Source organism: Mchenga conophoros, linkage group LG10 (genome assembly GCF_057382185.1).
Source record: "Mchenga conophoros isolate Kocher_MC1m ecotype Shallow Benthic linkage group LG10, M_conophoros_male_GT1.1, whole genome shotgun sequence".
In the NCBI taxonomy this organism is placed as follows: domain Eukaryota; kingdom Metazoa; phylum Chordata; class Actinopteri; order Cichliformes; family Cichlidae; genus Mchenga; species Mchenga conophoros.
Window position 1 is genome coordinate 26,523,691 of NC_140535.1, and position 16,811 is coordinate 26,540,501.

The 16,811-nt window shown below is 41.5% G+C and overlaps 1 protein-coding gene across 4 annotated transcripts in view; it reads left to right on the forward strand.

Moving 5' to 3' along the window:
• Positions 1-16,811, forward strand: part of tcf7 (transcription factor 7) — a 75,194-nt gene that overhangs the window by 43,634 nt on the left and 14,749 nt on the right. For all 4 annotated transcript variants that reach the window (XM_085289595.1, XM_085289596.1, XM_085289597.1 and 1 more), the window contains exons 4-5: positions 197-323; positions 12,086-12,173. In XM_085289595.1, the coding sequence (XP_085145721.1) occupies positions 197-323; positions 12,086-12,173 (215 nt within the window). The remainder of the gene's footprint in view (positions 1-196; positions 324-12,085; positions 12,174-16,811) is intronic.

Consider the following 16,811-nt stretch of genomic DNA (forward strand, 5'->3'; position numbering starts at 1 on the left):
TGTATCATCCTGGGTCTCTTTTATGTCTGTCACATGCAAAAGTCTTTATTTTTGCTTGGAAAATGTGAATTGTGCAAAATGTTCTAACATAAGGCAAAAGCAGTTTTTTGTACTTCTCAGGCTTCTTGAAGGATATTCAAAGCTCTTCTTTTATCTGAATTAATTTGTGTTGTTGTTGTTGTCGTCTCATCAACAGTCTAACAAAGTCTCGGTGGTACAGCAGTCTCACGGGATGCACCCGCTGACCTCCCTCCTGCCCTACAGCAACGATCACTTCAGCCCGAGTTCTCCTCACCTGCCCACAGACATGAGCCAGAAGACAGGTGAGAGCACACGTAGACACCTAGTATAGAAACATTGTGCACATACTGTTAGTGGAGGCTTGCACATGCAGACGCAGCTAAACAGGCGTAGTTTTGGAGCTCAGTTAGATTTAAAAAGTCTCTCTACACAAGTGCAAGTAAACACAGACGTTCCTGGGACATCTGCCGAATAGTCGCTGAAACCTCGGTCCGCATACACACTGTTTGTGCTGTTGACACATCATTTGTCACATCTGTGCAGATGCACCACACACACGTTTGTCACTTCACCAGAAGCACACACGAGAAATGTAATATTACAAATTTAATGCAGTAATATTTTTGCGCACTCCCTCTTTCATATGCACGCACACAGTATTTCTTTTTTGGCTCCCCCACCTCGCCTGGAACATGGACACACATAGAAAGACACAGGCACGCACTCTGTGTGTGAAGTGGCAGCATCAGCTCCGTCAGCCTGTGGCGGTCTCATGGCTTCTCTGAAGTGGCCTGCTCTTCTGAAGGGACAGCCAGCCACACACACACACACACACACTCACACAAAAAGATGGAAACAATTAGGGTGACAATCGCACAAACCATTGCAGCAGCGCACACAAGGTTCTCCTTAGCAAGCACTACACATACAAACACACACTCTCCTCTGTTTGGAAGGCACAAACAAACACACCCTGGCATTTAAAACACTATCGGGTTTTGGACCTGCCTGTGGCAGGGCCTGAAGGGTGGCACAGTGGGTTTGTGCAGCATTTCGCTTTAGTGCGAGATGTCACAACTACCGGCCACGTTTGCTGAACGTGTTCCCCAGAAGATGGCTCATCAAGCTCCTCAAAAGTATGCAGGTTACTGGTGATTTCCTTTTTATTTTAAACACGCTATGTGGATTAACGAGTTTATGCAATTGCAATGCTTTTTGTTCTTGTGCAACCTCGCTGGAACGGTGAATACTCTTGTTAAAAATAGCCAAAGCTTAAATAAGGTCCATGTGAGCCATGTGAGCTAAGCACTCTTATTACTCCTGTTAACGCTCATTTTTTTAAATAAAAAATTGCCTCTGCATGAAATCAGTGATTGGTGATTTCATGGATGAAGACTCCAGAAACCTGCCGTTCAGGCCTTTAGCCAATCAGAAGAAAGTTGTCTTAAAACAGCTTGTTTCTGACACAGTGAGAACTGATGCACCAAGGGCAAACATTAAGATAAATAAGCATTATTCTGACCCTCGAATCATGCAAAGCTACTCTGCAGTGCTCTTTAACCTTACAAAGGGAGAGGAGGAGAAATGCAGAGTTCTCACACATGGTGGCTGACTAAAGTCGTGATCATGTATGTCAGTGGGGGAAACTTACAGAGAAATGAAACTATAAGAAAATTTATTTAGTTATTATTTGATGTAATTCTGTGGTTTCTTGGTAAAGTGTGAGTACCGCTGGAGATAGAAGTTTCAGCTCACAGTAACAACCAGACGCTCATATGAAAACGCGCCTGTGAACGAGGGGTGTGAAGAAACCTAAATATTTCTTTTTGTTTGTCGTGTTTGTGTTAATGATCCCCTGTGAACAAAGTAAGACAAAAATTATAATGGTGACATGTGCAGAACACAGCAAAAGGTGCTAAAAAAAAGATCGACATGCAGTGTAGCTATCCCACGGTTCAAAGAAGTTACAGTTTAATGCTGCTGAGAGCCTTAAAATTGTCGTCCTGATGTGGAGATATGAAATCCAGTGGTCTTCAAGCGCTGCCTGGTTTTTCCTCAGGAAATCATTTATAAACTCTCTGAAGTTTACAGAGTCTGTGCGAGATTCATTGAAGGATTTTGTCCTCTGTGGTGACGTCCAAGAGAGAACAGGAAAGAGGAGGAAACAGGCTGAGAGCGAGAGACGAGAGTGAAGAACAGACTGGAAAAAACACCACAGAGAACAAAAGTCTTTTATCGGCTCTGATTAGGTGTGAGACAGCGCGAGACCTCGGGCGATCTCCTGCCTGTTCCGTCTGGAAATCCCCCTTTTTCCTCCAAACACACTCCCGCTTGTCTGGCTTAGAGAGTCTGTGTGTCTTTGTGTGTGTGTGTCTAACACAGTGACTCAGCCCGTAATGACAGACTGAGCCACCTGTTTGTTACTTACACACACACAAACACACGCTAACACCTGGCTGCCACATCTAACCTTTCTCAGACCATCTCACCTGAATTATTTTGGCTACGCTTCCACAGAGGAACACCGTGGTGCATGCATACGCACGCCACCTTACCTCACTTCTTTTTTTGTCTGTCAGCTGATCACAGGTTCGGGGGTTACCTCACCAGTGATGTCAGTGATTGGTGCACCTTTCTTCCTCTTTGCGCGTTGCTTAAAGGGGAAATAAAGGGACCTGAGCTATTTCTTTGGTTTTAGTGCTTGGTCTCTGGAGGCTTTTTTGGCCTTTGACCCTTCATCTTTACACGTGTCTATTAAGCCTACATTGCAGACACGGACAGCTGGCACGCCCCAGGAGTCAATCCTGTTATTCTAGGTGTTTGTGTAGTTGGTAAATGTTAAAGCAAATTCTTCCCAACAAGTCTGCGCAGTCACAAAAAGCAGGAACACACATTGATGTATACTCGAATCCTCCCACTAACCGCCTGATAACATTTACCTAAGCAGTCCCAAGTGGACTTGCACAGCAAAAGTTTAACCCATGCTTAAGTAATTTAATCACAAAGTGCTACTTGCTATGTACAGATGTTTGCTTTCCCCTTGAGTTTTATCATTGAAGTTGACACGAGGAGGATAGCAGTGTGCCAGAATCTGTCGTTTTTCTAAAGAATACGTTTTGGCAAAATCCATTTCCTTTCTAATATCTCGACAGCTAAAGTTACCCGCATCAATCTGGTGGAGGATTTCGTGACACTAGCACTGTAACGGAAGTATCAGATTGCAAACTTTTCTCAAGTTGACTCCTATAATCTTGGTCACCTGTGCTCGGTTTGTGTCAGACACAAACATGATTCATGCTTTGGACTGTCAACATGGTATCCTCACCTCAGTTCAATCATCAGTCCAGTCATTCCAATATTTAAAATCACAGCTGATGGAGGAAAATAACACCAGCCTCGACGAGGGGGAAATAATGCATTGATTTTCATGCTGTGGCTGCTTTTGGAGTTTCTGTTTTCTGGGTGAAAAAGCGTTAGGGATGGGGTTACCTGCCACACAGGTAAGTTTGTAGCATGTTTAATAGAGTATAAAATCCCGGCCTTCAATGTGTGCTAGTATGTGGGGGTCCATTTGGGTCGGGCTGACATAAATTTGAAAGTGAGGCTTCATGCGAACTTCCCCGTATTGGTCCGGTTTGAGACTACGCTACAAGGGCAGCAACTGTGCATGCATTCTCCAAGCACACACCAGCGAACGCAACTCTAAGTCCTCTGTGTGTCTACAGTGCTGCATATAGCTCCTCTGTAACAAAGCCTTGCATTACATGGAAATCTTTATTGATAAATCAGAGGTGAAACACATTAGTCCACTCAATAGCCTGAAATCAGCTGAGAAACTGGCTAAAAAGTGTCCTGCGGCGAGGCTGCATGTTGTCTTTGTGTTTACCCATGTATTTCTGGAGAGTTTATGCAAAAACACACTTGTGCCTGACTGCTTATCCCCTGTGAAATTGTTTTATTGGCATCACAGAACGTGCAGGCCCACAGCAAAACCTCAGTAATATAAAACAGGTAGCCGATAAGATAAGACGTATATTATCTATCCTGAAGGCTGGAAAGCTTCTGTGCTACAGCAGCCAAACCACTGAAATAGCTTAAATGAAAATGACACAGCTCAGTAAATAATATACAATAAGACATTAAGATGAAAATTACACAAAAGAGAGAGAAGCTCAGTTAAACAACGAGGTCATTTATACAAAACTCTGTTTATGTTTTTTTTATTTTGCTTTTAGTTGAACAATTAACAAATTATGGTTACAAATTTCCTCTGGATTTCTTGACCTTAAGATGACTTTGCTTACTCTCCAGGCTTCTGATTGTTATTGCGTCATCTGCATCACTTCGAGTAAAAGGTCAGGAAGGAAAGAGCTGTGATTACAGTTTTTTTAAATTTATTTAATCAATCACCTACTTTGAATCTTTCTTGTGGCCTTGGGCCTTTCTTCAGAAGCACCGCACCATCGACGTGTGAAAGTTCATCTTTCCTGTTGTTGTTCTGCTCTTTGTGACATCATTAGAGGCAATAAGAAATTCCCGTGAGTGGACGTCAATGTTAATGACAAACATCACAATACTTGTGGGTTTATTTCTGTTTTGTTTTTGTTTTGTTGAAACAGTTAAAGATATAAATGTTCTTTTTTTAATATCCTTTATTGTACACAGAGCCTACATCTGTCATTTATTCTCACCACACAGTTTACTTCCTCTGTTATTTCCATCACCACCCACTGTCTGTTATTCACTGCTGCCTAAATACGGAGTTGCCTTACCTTTAGCTATATTTCAACTTTACAACCCCCTTAATTTTCCCGTTAATTTCCCCTAAAGTAATGCACATGTTGCATCATCTTTCTCATAGCATGTTTCACTTCTTTTATTCAGTGTATTAAAATTGGCCGTTAAAGTTGTCAGCAGAAAACTTAGCGCGGGGGAAATACTTACTTGATCCCCTGCTGAATTTCTAAGTTTGCTCACTCACAAAGAAATGATCGATGTCTAATTTATTTTATGGTAATTCCATTTTGATGAAGAGAGACAGAATATCAATCAAAAATAAATTTAAAAAACATAAAAGTTATAAATTGATTTGTATGTCAGTGACTGAAATATGTATTTAAGCCCCTACAACCCAGACACAATTCTGGCTTCTACTGACTGCCTGTGTGGCCCAGTGGAAAACATATTACAATCATTTGATCAGTCATCAATTACAGAAAGCATAAAGCGCTTTTTTAAAATACAGAATCAATTTCTCCCATTCTAATCTCTCCACCATCATGTCCAAGACCAAAGAGCTGTCAGAGGAAGTCAGGGACAAGACTGTAGCCCTGCCCTGTAGACCTTGGTGAGAAGGTGACACCTGTTGGTGTGATTATTCAGAAATGGAAAGAAATATAAAATGACTATCAGTCACTCTCAATCAGGGGCTGCATTGCAGGATCTTGCTTCATAGGGTGAGGATGATCATGAGAAATAGATCACGAGAAACTGGCCATCTGCCCCGACCCTCAGCTGATTGGGACAGAAGTAGACCTCAAAATCAAGATGTTTGGAGGGAGAGAAATGCTGAGTATGACCCACAGAACATCATCAGCACAGTCAAGCATGGAAGTGGAATCATTATGATTTTTCCTGCTAAGGGTACAGAATGACTTCACTGCATTTAGGGGCCAATTAATGTGCCAGGTACTGTAAAATCTCCTTCCCTTAGCCAGAATTCTGGAGTTGGGTCATGGATCGGTCTTCCAGCATGATAATGACCCAAACATATCGCTAAGGCAACAAAGAAGTGGCCTACCCATTCTCCAGACATCTGTCCCTGACATGTGTGCAAACCCGGTGACCAACTAAAAGAAATGTTTTACCGCCGTGGTTCCAACAATGGTTTTCTCCACCATGTTTTGCTTATTTCAAACACTTATTTCACTCAATGACATGCAAATCAATTTATAACATTTTTGTGATGTGTTTTGGTTAATATTATCTGTCTGTCTCCATTAAAATGAAACTATCATAAAACACTTTTTCGGAAGTGAACAAACTTGGATATTCAGCAGAGGATCAAGTAAACATTTCCTCCACTGTAAAACTTCAACCCAGTGAATATTTATGAAGTATTTAGAGAAATTTCAGTGACAGAAAGATTCGTTAATCCTAGGTTTAAATTTAGGTGCTGCACAGTCACAGACACTGTCATACCTAAGCCCCACTTTACGTCACCGAGAGACTTAAAATTAGAAGCTGCAGTGGCAATGACAGGAATGGAAGGATAACCAAAGAGCTTGTTAACAACACTGTGTTTTACTCCTGTTTTTTTGCCACCCAAAGTGATAAACTTTAAACAGTCTTGTAATTATCTAACACATTTATTTGTCTGACAGATGAAACAATCATAATGAAAAGGCTTTTTTTAAAAGCAAAAATCATGGACTTTAACTAATTTTCACATTTAGAAAAAAGGCCTGGAACTTCAAACTTTTATACATCTAATTCACGTTAAGCCACTTTAAGCTTCAATGTCTTACCAATAATCCATCATTCGTGTAGCACCTTCCAAGCTCAAAAATACAGGTGAAAGTGTTTTACAACCTGAAAAGGAAAGCAGGAAATTTCACTGTCAGTAAATCCAGGAGATTCGAACGCTGCAGTGACCTTTCTGCCGGGTTGTGTTTGACATAGTGTGACCCAGCTGGTCGGCTTAGTAAATTCAGTCATTTCTCCAGTCAAGCGTAACACCGCGTGTGATTCAAAAGTGGAACATTCCCTTTAGATTGGGCAACATCTCGATTCAGATATGACTGTTTGTAAGTAAAAATTGTATTTATAGCACGTTTGAAGACAAATATTACAAAGTGCTAAACGACAAAAATGGTCAAAAAAGTAAATGAATAATAAGGACAAAAAGTTACGAAGGGCAAGTTTAAAAAGATGACTTTTGAGTCCACAGATCTTAAGCTGAGTGGGAGCGACGTACAGAGTCTCTAGTAGTCCACAAAACCTTAAGGACCTTCTGTGGATGCAGGGAGGTAAAAACCAGACTCTGAAGCAGCTGAATTAGCAACAGTGTTAAATGAGAGTACCTAAGGTTCAAATTCGACTCGAGGTTTTATTGAGACAAGTGAACAAGGAATTACAGTAAAGACGCGATGATGACATAAAGACACAAACAACAACTTCTAGACCGTGATACTGTAGGACTGAACCTGGCAATGTTTCTCAAGTGGGGGGAAAAAAGGAAGACAATATTTGCCCAGACAATAGATTATAAAATACAGAGAAGTGAAACATGCCTGCTTACCATCACCCTGCCATGTGATTAACACTTACTGTATGCTATTGTATGTATTACTGTAAATCGGAAGGGGAGTGCATGTGTGTGTGAGACAATCTGTTGTCATATAGTAAGCTTTGATTACTTCAGGAGTGCCAAACGTGAAATAGCTGACGAGGCTGGAAATCAACTTTTTATTTATTTATGTTTATTTGCAACAAATGAATAGTTGTTAACACAAATTTATTTAATCGTATTTTTTAAATAGTGATTATAGTTCCAAGCTTACCGGAGTAATTGAGACATAAACATCTCAGATCAAGAAGGTTCCTGGTTTGAATCCCATGTGGAGCTTACATGTTCACCCTGTGCCTGCCTGGGTTTCTTCCCACGGCCCAACATTGCATGCAGGGTAACAGGTGATTAAACCGGCTGTGAATGTGAGGTAGATGACGTTATTGAAGTGTTTAGAATAAAGTGCTGCATGAATGTGGGATTAAAATGCCTATATTAATGCAAGTAAATTTAATTATATTACAGTCACATCAGTTTAAAGTGCTGGCTATTAACTATTTGAGGCTCTTTAACCTGTAGTGCTTTTCTTCATTAAGCGATCGCCTTATTTTGAAAAGAAACGAGTCGCTGTGCGAGAGAGACGCAGTGAAAAGAGTGTAAAGGCGAATGAGCGCAAGAGTTAAAATAATAGAGTTAAATTGGGGTAAAAATGCAAAACGTTAAATAATTTTAAATTGGGTCATCGGAGCCTGTTTGTGCTAGCTGTTACATTTTTTTGAATTGGAAGCGAGAGTGTGAGTCACCCTGCTTAAAAGGAGAAACTGTGTATCGACGATGAATAATAAGAAAAAAAATAAGAGTCATATTCGACAATCTGTAGTTTTACACTGTAAAAAACTGACTTTTACTATTACTGCAGCTTTTGATGTTTGCGCTTAAAAAAAGGAAAGAAAGAAACAGTTCCAGTACTTGTGTAAAATTTGTCAGCACTTATTACTGCCCTTACTGTAACAAAACTCTGCACAGTTTCTTCTGGTCTTTGGGCTCTTTTATGTACACCACACTGGCTGATTGTCAAGTCATTTAATGGCTCAGATGCTGCATCGCTTTCACTCTCAGTGGTTATAACCACCGCGGCACATTATCAGTGCAGGAATACTATTTTCAGCTTCTCGACTCTCAGTTTAACATGCACACGTTCTAATACTGAGCTCACACGCAGCCACTTTGACTCAAATGGTTCCTCTTTGAAGTGTTTCCCGAGACGCCAACATGGAGACCGTGAGATAGTTGCTGTAGTTGTTATTAGACGGCCGCGCTAAAAGGGGCATTCCAAAGAAAACTGCCCCATTACTGCTGCTAATTTTCCCCTTCAGGTTTCCCAACAGCAGACAAACTGATAGCAAGGGCAAAAAGGTGACTTACAGAAACCATGATCAAGTTTCCTTCGCATTAAGGTGTGAAGATTAACTGCTAAAATAAAAACTTGTGTGCAGTTCGCATGTAGGATTTCGACTTTGATGTTTGCCATACAGTCATTTTAGGGAAAATGGGTAATTTCGAAAAAGGATGTTAAGTTTCAATATCACAAGAAGTATTAGCATCTGCTGTTGTTATTACTGCCGATCACGTGTTTTCAGAACATTTGCGCTCGAAGGGGTTAACTTGGCAGTCTGACACTCTCATCAGATTAACCATCTTTAAGTTAACCGTGTTGACAGTGAAACTCACATGAGGGCACATTCAGATTGTCACTAACAAAGGGACAAAATGGCCCATGTTGGTGATGCTGGTGAGGCTGTGCAATTGTTCTTCTGAGGCAGCAAATGTTTTTTAACACGGTGCTGCAAGCTGCATGCTCCAAGGTGTGTGCGTGCGGAGTCCTGGATAATTTCATTTGTCGCCACCGGATGTAATTATTTCAGCCACTACTTCTGAGAAATGTCAGTTTGGCATGGCAGATGCCTACAAAACACTACAATACCCATGAGCCTCAGTCGCTGTTGCCTCAGAGAGGAAATGGTAGAGATATGAAAAGGCTTTCATGCTGCAGTTGAAAATAAAACACAGTGTGATGGTGTTCTCAGTTGTCTAGCAGTTTAGCATACATACAAGTACCTGTAGGAGGGTTTTTTCATGCTTAACTTCTGTTTCAGAGTTTTTATGTACGCAGATGTGTACTGTACCTTCACCTTTTTAGCACAGCAGCAGACATTTCTGACACATTTCTTAATCTCGCAGGGTTTCAGTTACATCTAAAGTAGTCGCAATGACTCACCTATGTGTGTGTATGGGAAAAAATGCCACTTTGTAACTTTATACCCTTGTTAAGATAGCACATACTTCATTTATCATGTAATTCGTGTGTTTATAGCAGCCAAACCTTTCAACACAAACTACAACAAAATATTAAAGTGGAAAAAAGAAAGTGCGTGCTTACTATTTCCATAGGATTTTAGGGGGTACGTAGCAGCCAGGCACTGCTAATCAAATCCATTTCATCAATCATTAATCGTGAGCCAGTGTCAGCATCTCTGTAACAGCGGTTTTGATAGTTTGCTCCTCTGCAGGAATGTCACAAGACTGTGCAATGCTCAGAAAAACTGTAGAAACGCAAGAGCTACATTTCAGACTCTAGAGGCTGTTAAATGTTAAAGTTCATGACCGTACAATTAGAAGAAGACTGAATAAGTATGGCTTGTTTGGATGTGTTGCCAGAAAAAAGAACATGGCAGCATGGCTTAGGTTGAATCGGCGATGAACTCCTCTGTAGAGTCAAATGTGAGGCCGTCTGTCTGACAGCTGGAACTGGGCCAAAACTCGATCATTCAACGGGACAATAATCCCAAGGAATCGAGGTGTTGCAACGGCCCAGTCAAAGTCCAGACCTCAGCCTGATTGAAATGCTGTGGCAAGATTTCAGGAGAACTGTGCATAAGTGAATGCTTCCAAACCTCAAATAATGATGACTAAACAAATATCTCAGCAAGGTAAAAAGAACACAAGCTACAGCAAAAAAAAAAGAGAGAGAGAGTAAAAGTAAAAATAAGTTATTTAACTAAAATATATATTAATATTATCTTTAAGTACATCAAATCTGAATGTGATACAGTAAAATTCATGTAGTTTCATGTAGTGGAACAGTGTAAAAACTATAAAGCATAATAAAAGAGAGTAAAAAAATTGTATTAAAGGTAGAAAAACAGCAAAACAAGCAGAGTAACACGTAAGTGGCACCCAAAATCTACTTGTACTTGTTGTCTCGGATGACACAAATTGTTGCAAAATGATACAGCACTTTGCCACGCAACAAAAAGTCCCCCCTTCCACCCCCCGACCCTTGTTTTGCTGCCTTTGGTTGTGCGACTGTTATTGTGGCACAGCAGTTTTTCGTCAGTACGAGCACACTCTGAATGTAAGCCTGATGTTTCCAATAAATGGAATTTACCCCTCATCAAAAACTTCTATATGTTGAACAATCTCTGAAGGGAAGTGGCTGCAGCAGCCCAAAAGTCCCTTCTTCTTCTTGATATACATACAAAGCGGCGTACTGAGCGCGCTCTGTGGCTACTTTGGCTGGTCAGCTAATCATTACTGTACTGCTGCGAACCAGTTTGAGTCAAGCACCCGCTGCAGCATTTTTAGATATTCTCTGTGAGTGAAGCTTAACAAGTTTAACTAAATACTCAACTGCTTACTTACACTTCATCGTGCACGCAGGGTGAAGTTTGTTCACACAAGCTGCATGAATAAAACTGTGAATGACATTATTTAAAAAGAAGCAAGAACAGAGAGAGACCGATGAAGGCTTGCAACTTGAAAACGTCGCCATTAAATACTCGAAAGGTGTGCAGGGGAGGGGAGGATGACAAGGAATGAAGGTGTAATGACGAGGGGAAAAAGGATGAAAGGGGTCTTTAATGAAAGAGGGTGAGACGCGAAGGATGGGAAACAGAGAGGCAAAAGGGTCAAGATGGGGTGAGAAGCAGGGCAGAGACGAGCAATAAGAGGAACCCGGACAGTGGGAGGGTGGAGGGCACCAGGGGAGGGATGAGGGACAAGAGGAGAAGGGAGGAAGGGCGTGGTGGGACAGACAGAGGAATGGGAGGAAGGGTTGAGTGGTGAGACAGGTCGACTGACTCAGTCTCATTCCTGTCATCCAGATTTATAGCGGCTCGGGGTCCCGAAACAGGCCCGGAGCCGCGGCCAAATTACAGTCATCTAGAGCATTCCTCTGCTGCAAACACAGGTTAGCAGCCGGGCCGCGCTAAGTGCTAGGTGCTGCCTGTTGACAAATGACTTCCTTTGAAGGGCACAAAGAGAGAGAGAGAAAGAGAGAGACTGGATATTTTCTGTGTGAGGGCACAGAGTCAAGCAGTCTGTGTTTCTTTTGTTCGAAAACATTTCTGCTAAAAGTAGAGACAAAGAGTGTTTGTTTGGATGCTCGTCTGGGTGTGCGTCTGCCCGTGTCGTTGTGGGTTTTTAAAATGTGGCCGCTTTTACGACAGACCCCGACTTGTGTGGAATAAACCAGTGAAACCGACTGGCATCATTGGTTTCTAGTGGAAGACACAAACACACACACACACACACAGAAAGACAGAGTATGCCACAGTGACCGAGAATATGTGAGTCAGTGTGTTAACGTGTTTAATGGCAGGTTCCTATGCTGCTTACACTGCTAAACCCATCAGACCTGTGGGCTGGGGATGTTCAAACACTGAGAAAACCCTGATTACAATGATGTTAATGTGTGTGTGTCTGTGTGTCCTCCAGGCGTTCACAGGCATCAGTCCCAGGACCTCTCAGGATATTACTCCCTCCCTCCTGGTGGCGTCAGCCAGATCACTCCCTCGATGAGTTGGTGAGTCAAATTAGCCCCTTTCTTAAATCAGATGGGCGATACGTACCTTTGCAACCTTCACCAGTCTGATAAAGGGATGTCATTCAGGTGCTCACATCAAAGTTCAGACACAGCACAGACTTTCTCTCTGTCTCTCCTTGGTATTCACACCATTTGTTGTACTTGTGCTTCAGTGCTGTGAGGCATTCACATTCTTGACATCTCTCTTATGGATGAGGAAATAGTGAAAATGCAAGAAATAGTAATTGAGAAAAGTCCTCATCTCGCTGCAGCTGATTTAAGATGTAAGGTCATGGTGTGCGTGTTATCGATATTTGCGTCCCTCTTCCAAACAGTCGTGTTTTATAGCGAGCTGGGCAATTCAGGGACACATGATAGAGATTTACAGCTGTAATCTTGTGCGTGCCTGTCTGCTAATGCGACTGCGTTCAGTTCAGACTTGTGTTATGTTCTGTAAACGTTACCAGGTCTGACTTGGTAAAATTGCTGCTGTGGCTATTATGGAAAAGTGACCAGATGTTGAAGCCCTGCACTGGAAAAGAAGTGCATGTCTGGCTGTCTGCACAGGACTTTAGATCATTTGTGTCATTCCTAACTAAAAGTGGGACAAAACAATGCCCTACCCTCTGAATCCAATGGGGTTTTTTCATGTTTTCTATGCTTTGGTGATGTCTGATGGACATTTTTCAGTATTTTCCAGCGTCCTATAAACCTAAAGGGGTGTCAAACCCATTTTACATTGGGTCCCACTTTGATCATAAGTGGGACTGACCAGTGAAACTCATCTTTTTGTCAGTGTAAAGAAGTTTAACTGCACATTTAATCCCTGACATAGTATAAGAAAAAGAAGTGCAGTTTCAACAGTACAGCTCAGTTTTTCTACAGGATAAAGACATGTGGCTTTGGGTTTCAATTGTAAGAATTGCATGTGTAAAATTACAGAAATTACTGAAAGAATATCTTTTTTTCTTCTCTTTTTTAAACTATGAACTCACTGTAAAAGTCATACATTTCTATAGTATACAGTAAAAAAATATGAACTTTCTGGTAGTTATTTGTTTATCTATTACTTATTTTCTTCTGCGAAGAATAAATAGCCATGGAGAAGCCATACAACTAATGAAAACACAGTTAAATATCTAAACAAAATGTTGCATTTTCCAAAGCCATCCAGTGGGCCAAATTGGAGTCTTTGGCAGGCCGATTCTAGACCCTGGGCCTTATGTTTGGCAGCCTGCTATAGACTAAAATTGTCAAAGAGAAATATCGAAAAGAATTATTAGTTGAAGCCACAAATTAAAGCTACACTATACTTTGCTCCAGCATAGTAATCATAGTAAACTGCATATCTTTTGTGTTTTAAAATGTTGGTCAGAAATATCAAAGATATGTGAATGTCGTCTTTATAGTTTATGCTTCATAATCCAATCAGTGGTGTTCTTCTGGACCAGGTTTCCCATCACAAACTTGTAACTAACCCTTAACCCCACCAATGTTCCTCTTTCAGCCTGATTAAAGGAGCCGCAGTGGCCTCCAAACTGTTATCCCCGTTTTTTCCCAAACACTGTTATCATTTCATTGACCTATGCCGATGTGCATACATCACAGGTTCATCTGGTGTCAGCTCAGATAACCCGTTGTCATGGAAGCCACAGCCTTTGATCCTGTTTGTTGAGGACTTCGACCCGTGGCCTCTGGTTAAAACATAATGAGTGTCGACAGCTGCAAATTTTAAATGAAAGGTCAATCAAAGTAATGGTGATTGGCCTCAAGAAAGTCCTCTGCGGCACATTTTCTCTATATATAAAGAAGCGTTTTGTGGTCTTTAAACTGAAGGATGTTTCTATGAAACACGTCTTTAAAGATGTCCTGATGGCTGCAAACATCACAATCGGGTGGGTTCAAAGATTTCCAAACAATGAAGAAAATGTTGGTTTTGGAGTTGTAGCCACTGCACTGTGTTTCTAGTGATAGAATTCCTTAAGTCTGTTTCTCATGGGCTCGGCGTGCAAAAAGCGGCGATGCAGAAAGCTACGCTGGACACCTAAAACGGGCACATCTGTTGCATATTCAGTCATCCAGGTTTCCATCCATTCAGAGCTGATTGTGAGCCTCCAATGTCATGCTGGTTGATTGTGAACTTATAATGTCAAACGTCCCATTGATTTATGGATCAACACAAATCCATTTATTCCAACCTACAGCATCTGTGCCTGGACAAATCCCCTCTCAGAATAGTTAAAGGCTTACATCAAATGTCATGGAGATTTGGGATGAAAGCTTAAAAAGTTTTTGTGGGCATTAGCTTACATGTGTGTGTGTTTATTTTTTTTTCTTTGTGTTTTCTTTATTTTGTGTGCTTCTGTAGGACAAGCTGCATGTCCCTAGACATTTCTCAAGTCTGTGATTTCCGGGGTTTTTTATCTTTTTCAGACAAGAGCTCTTCATCATGGACTTTCACAAGTATTACTAACAGTTAATCTCCTTTAACCCAGATTATCTGCTTTGTTTTGGCCCCTTATAGTGTGCTTCTTTGTGGAAGGAGGAGGCGGGAATAACATGGAGAATGAGCAGTTAAATGTCAAACTGTTGTTTTCTGTTCTTTCTCTCTTTTTGTCTTTAAGTCCGTCCCTCCACGACCACCTCCAACCGTCCCTTTAGCCTGCTGGCTGGTTAAATCCATTACATCAGGAATTATAAAAGCTTTTACCTCCTGCTGACCAAAGAGTCTTGCTTTAAGCGATGCAGACATTTAAAATCAAAATTGTAAGCTGTTATCAGAGAACAGAAAAATAACAAATAAAAGAATATGAAGAACATGACTAATAACCTTATTTTCTATCAATGAGCAGCTTAAATCACAAGTATGGAGGTCTGGTTGATGATTGAATGTCATGTGACCAATTCTAACTCTGTTAATCCAAAACAATTATACTGTACTTACCGACCCTTTGAGAAAGCACCTGAAGTCTTTTTGAGGGTCTTGGCATCAGAGCAGTTGCGGTTTCTTTTGGAGATAAAGCATCAAACTCTCTTCTTGTAGGGACAAATGAAGGTCCACAGGAGGCGTGGGCAATTAGATTAATATTGTATTCATTTAAAAGTTCAAGATTGAATCTTGGGAGTCTACTAAAATGGGTTTAGATGCGTTAATGTTGAAGAAAAAACATGAAAAAAACAAACTGCGCCCGCTTGAAACACTGTTTTAGATCTTTGTTCTTTAAGGCTTCCCTTTTTAAAAGCCTAGTGTGCACTGGCTGGTCAGCTGACCTGGCAAAAGTGAGTGTATTAGTTGCATACCATAGCTGTTCAAGTGTAGACTCAGCTCTTTAAGAGCTGTAGGCTAACAACCCCCCCGGCCCCCTGCAGAGGTTAATACGTCACACATTGGTTTCATGCATTGACATTGTTTCCAAAACCAACCCCATCGTGACCATTTATTCCTCCACCAAGGCGGAGACCAAGTAGCTGTCAGCGAGATCGCATTAAAAAGCAACTACTAAGCCGGATTTTATTAAAGTTAATGGAGAGGTGGTGAGTGGGCAAAGGAATAACTGAGTACATTTTGCAGCAGCTCCAGATCAATTTCTATCAAACTGTAGAAGTGGGTATTAACTTGAGTATGCCTCAAGTTTTTAACAGGTTTACAGTCAGATGATTCCTAACAAGCAGTTGAGCTTTTTTTCCTCTGTGGTTGCAAGGACAATGCAATCAAAAATAAAAGTCATGTGCTTGTTCCTGGGTTCTTCAGGTGCAGGTTGGGAGGCAGCTGCTCATTGTTTTGACTGCCAGCATGTTGAAGGAGCTGTTAGGGCTAGGTGTGAACTATGCAAGCTTGTTACATAGTGATGTAAATAAGTCACGAGAAAAGCCTGTACTACAAACAAGGAGCTTCGGGTGGCGCAGCAGCAGTGCTTTCTGTGGCCTCCTAACTTTGCAGAACACAAGGAGCTATAGAGCACACTAAACAAAGGGGGGAAACCCTAAATGCATAACATGGGAACTTGATTTATTTTAGTGGCTATGGATTAAAGAGGATTGGACTGACTAGTGGACTGTTTGACTCATTAGATTCAGCGATATGAAGGAAAAAAGAAAGAAAAGTGGATGGGCCATTTAGTTTGAACCGCTTTTGTCTAAACTGTGTCGTAGCGTGGCCTCAGCTGAAACAGGGTTACAGCCGGAGCTGAGGCCACTAATCTCCGGATCTCGTCCCAGTTTAGGGTTTCTGCTGCTGGGCTTTTCTGAATGTAAAAAACCTCTGGAGAACAGATACAGCTGAAAAAAAGAGGAAGAGATTAAAAGGAGATAGCAGAGTGTGATGATAATGATGATGATTGCAAAGGTGGTGTAAATGGTAGATGTGGAGCAAGCGAGCGTGTGCTGACATTCACAAACACCAGGATGAGTCAGTCGAAGGGGAGGATGGTTGCATTTGCTCTCTGGAGGTAGGTTTTTTTTTTTGGGAGGGGAGGGGGGGGTGGTTTTTCTACATATCAAAGGCTTTTCCCTACACCCGCTCCCCACCCGCGACCTCCCACGGTGTGAGTATTTGTTTGTGCTCCCAGTAAGTCAAGTATTGACGCACAGCTGTCAACAGTGCTGATCCAGGCTTTCCAGGGGGTGCATCACAGCATC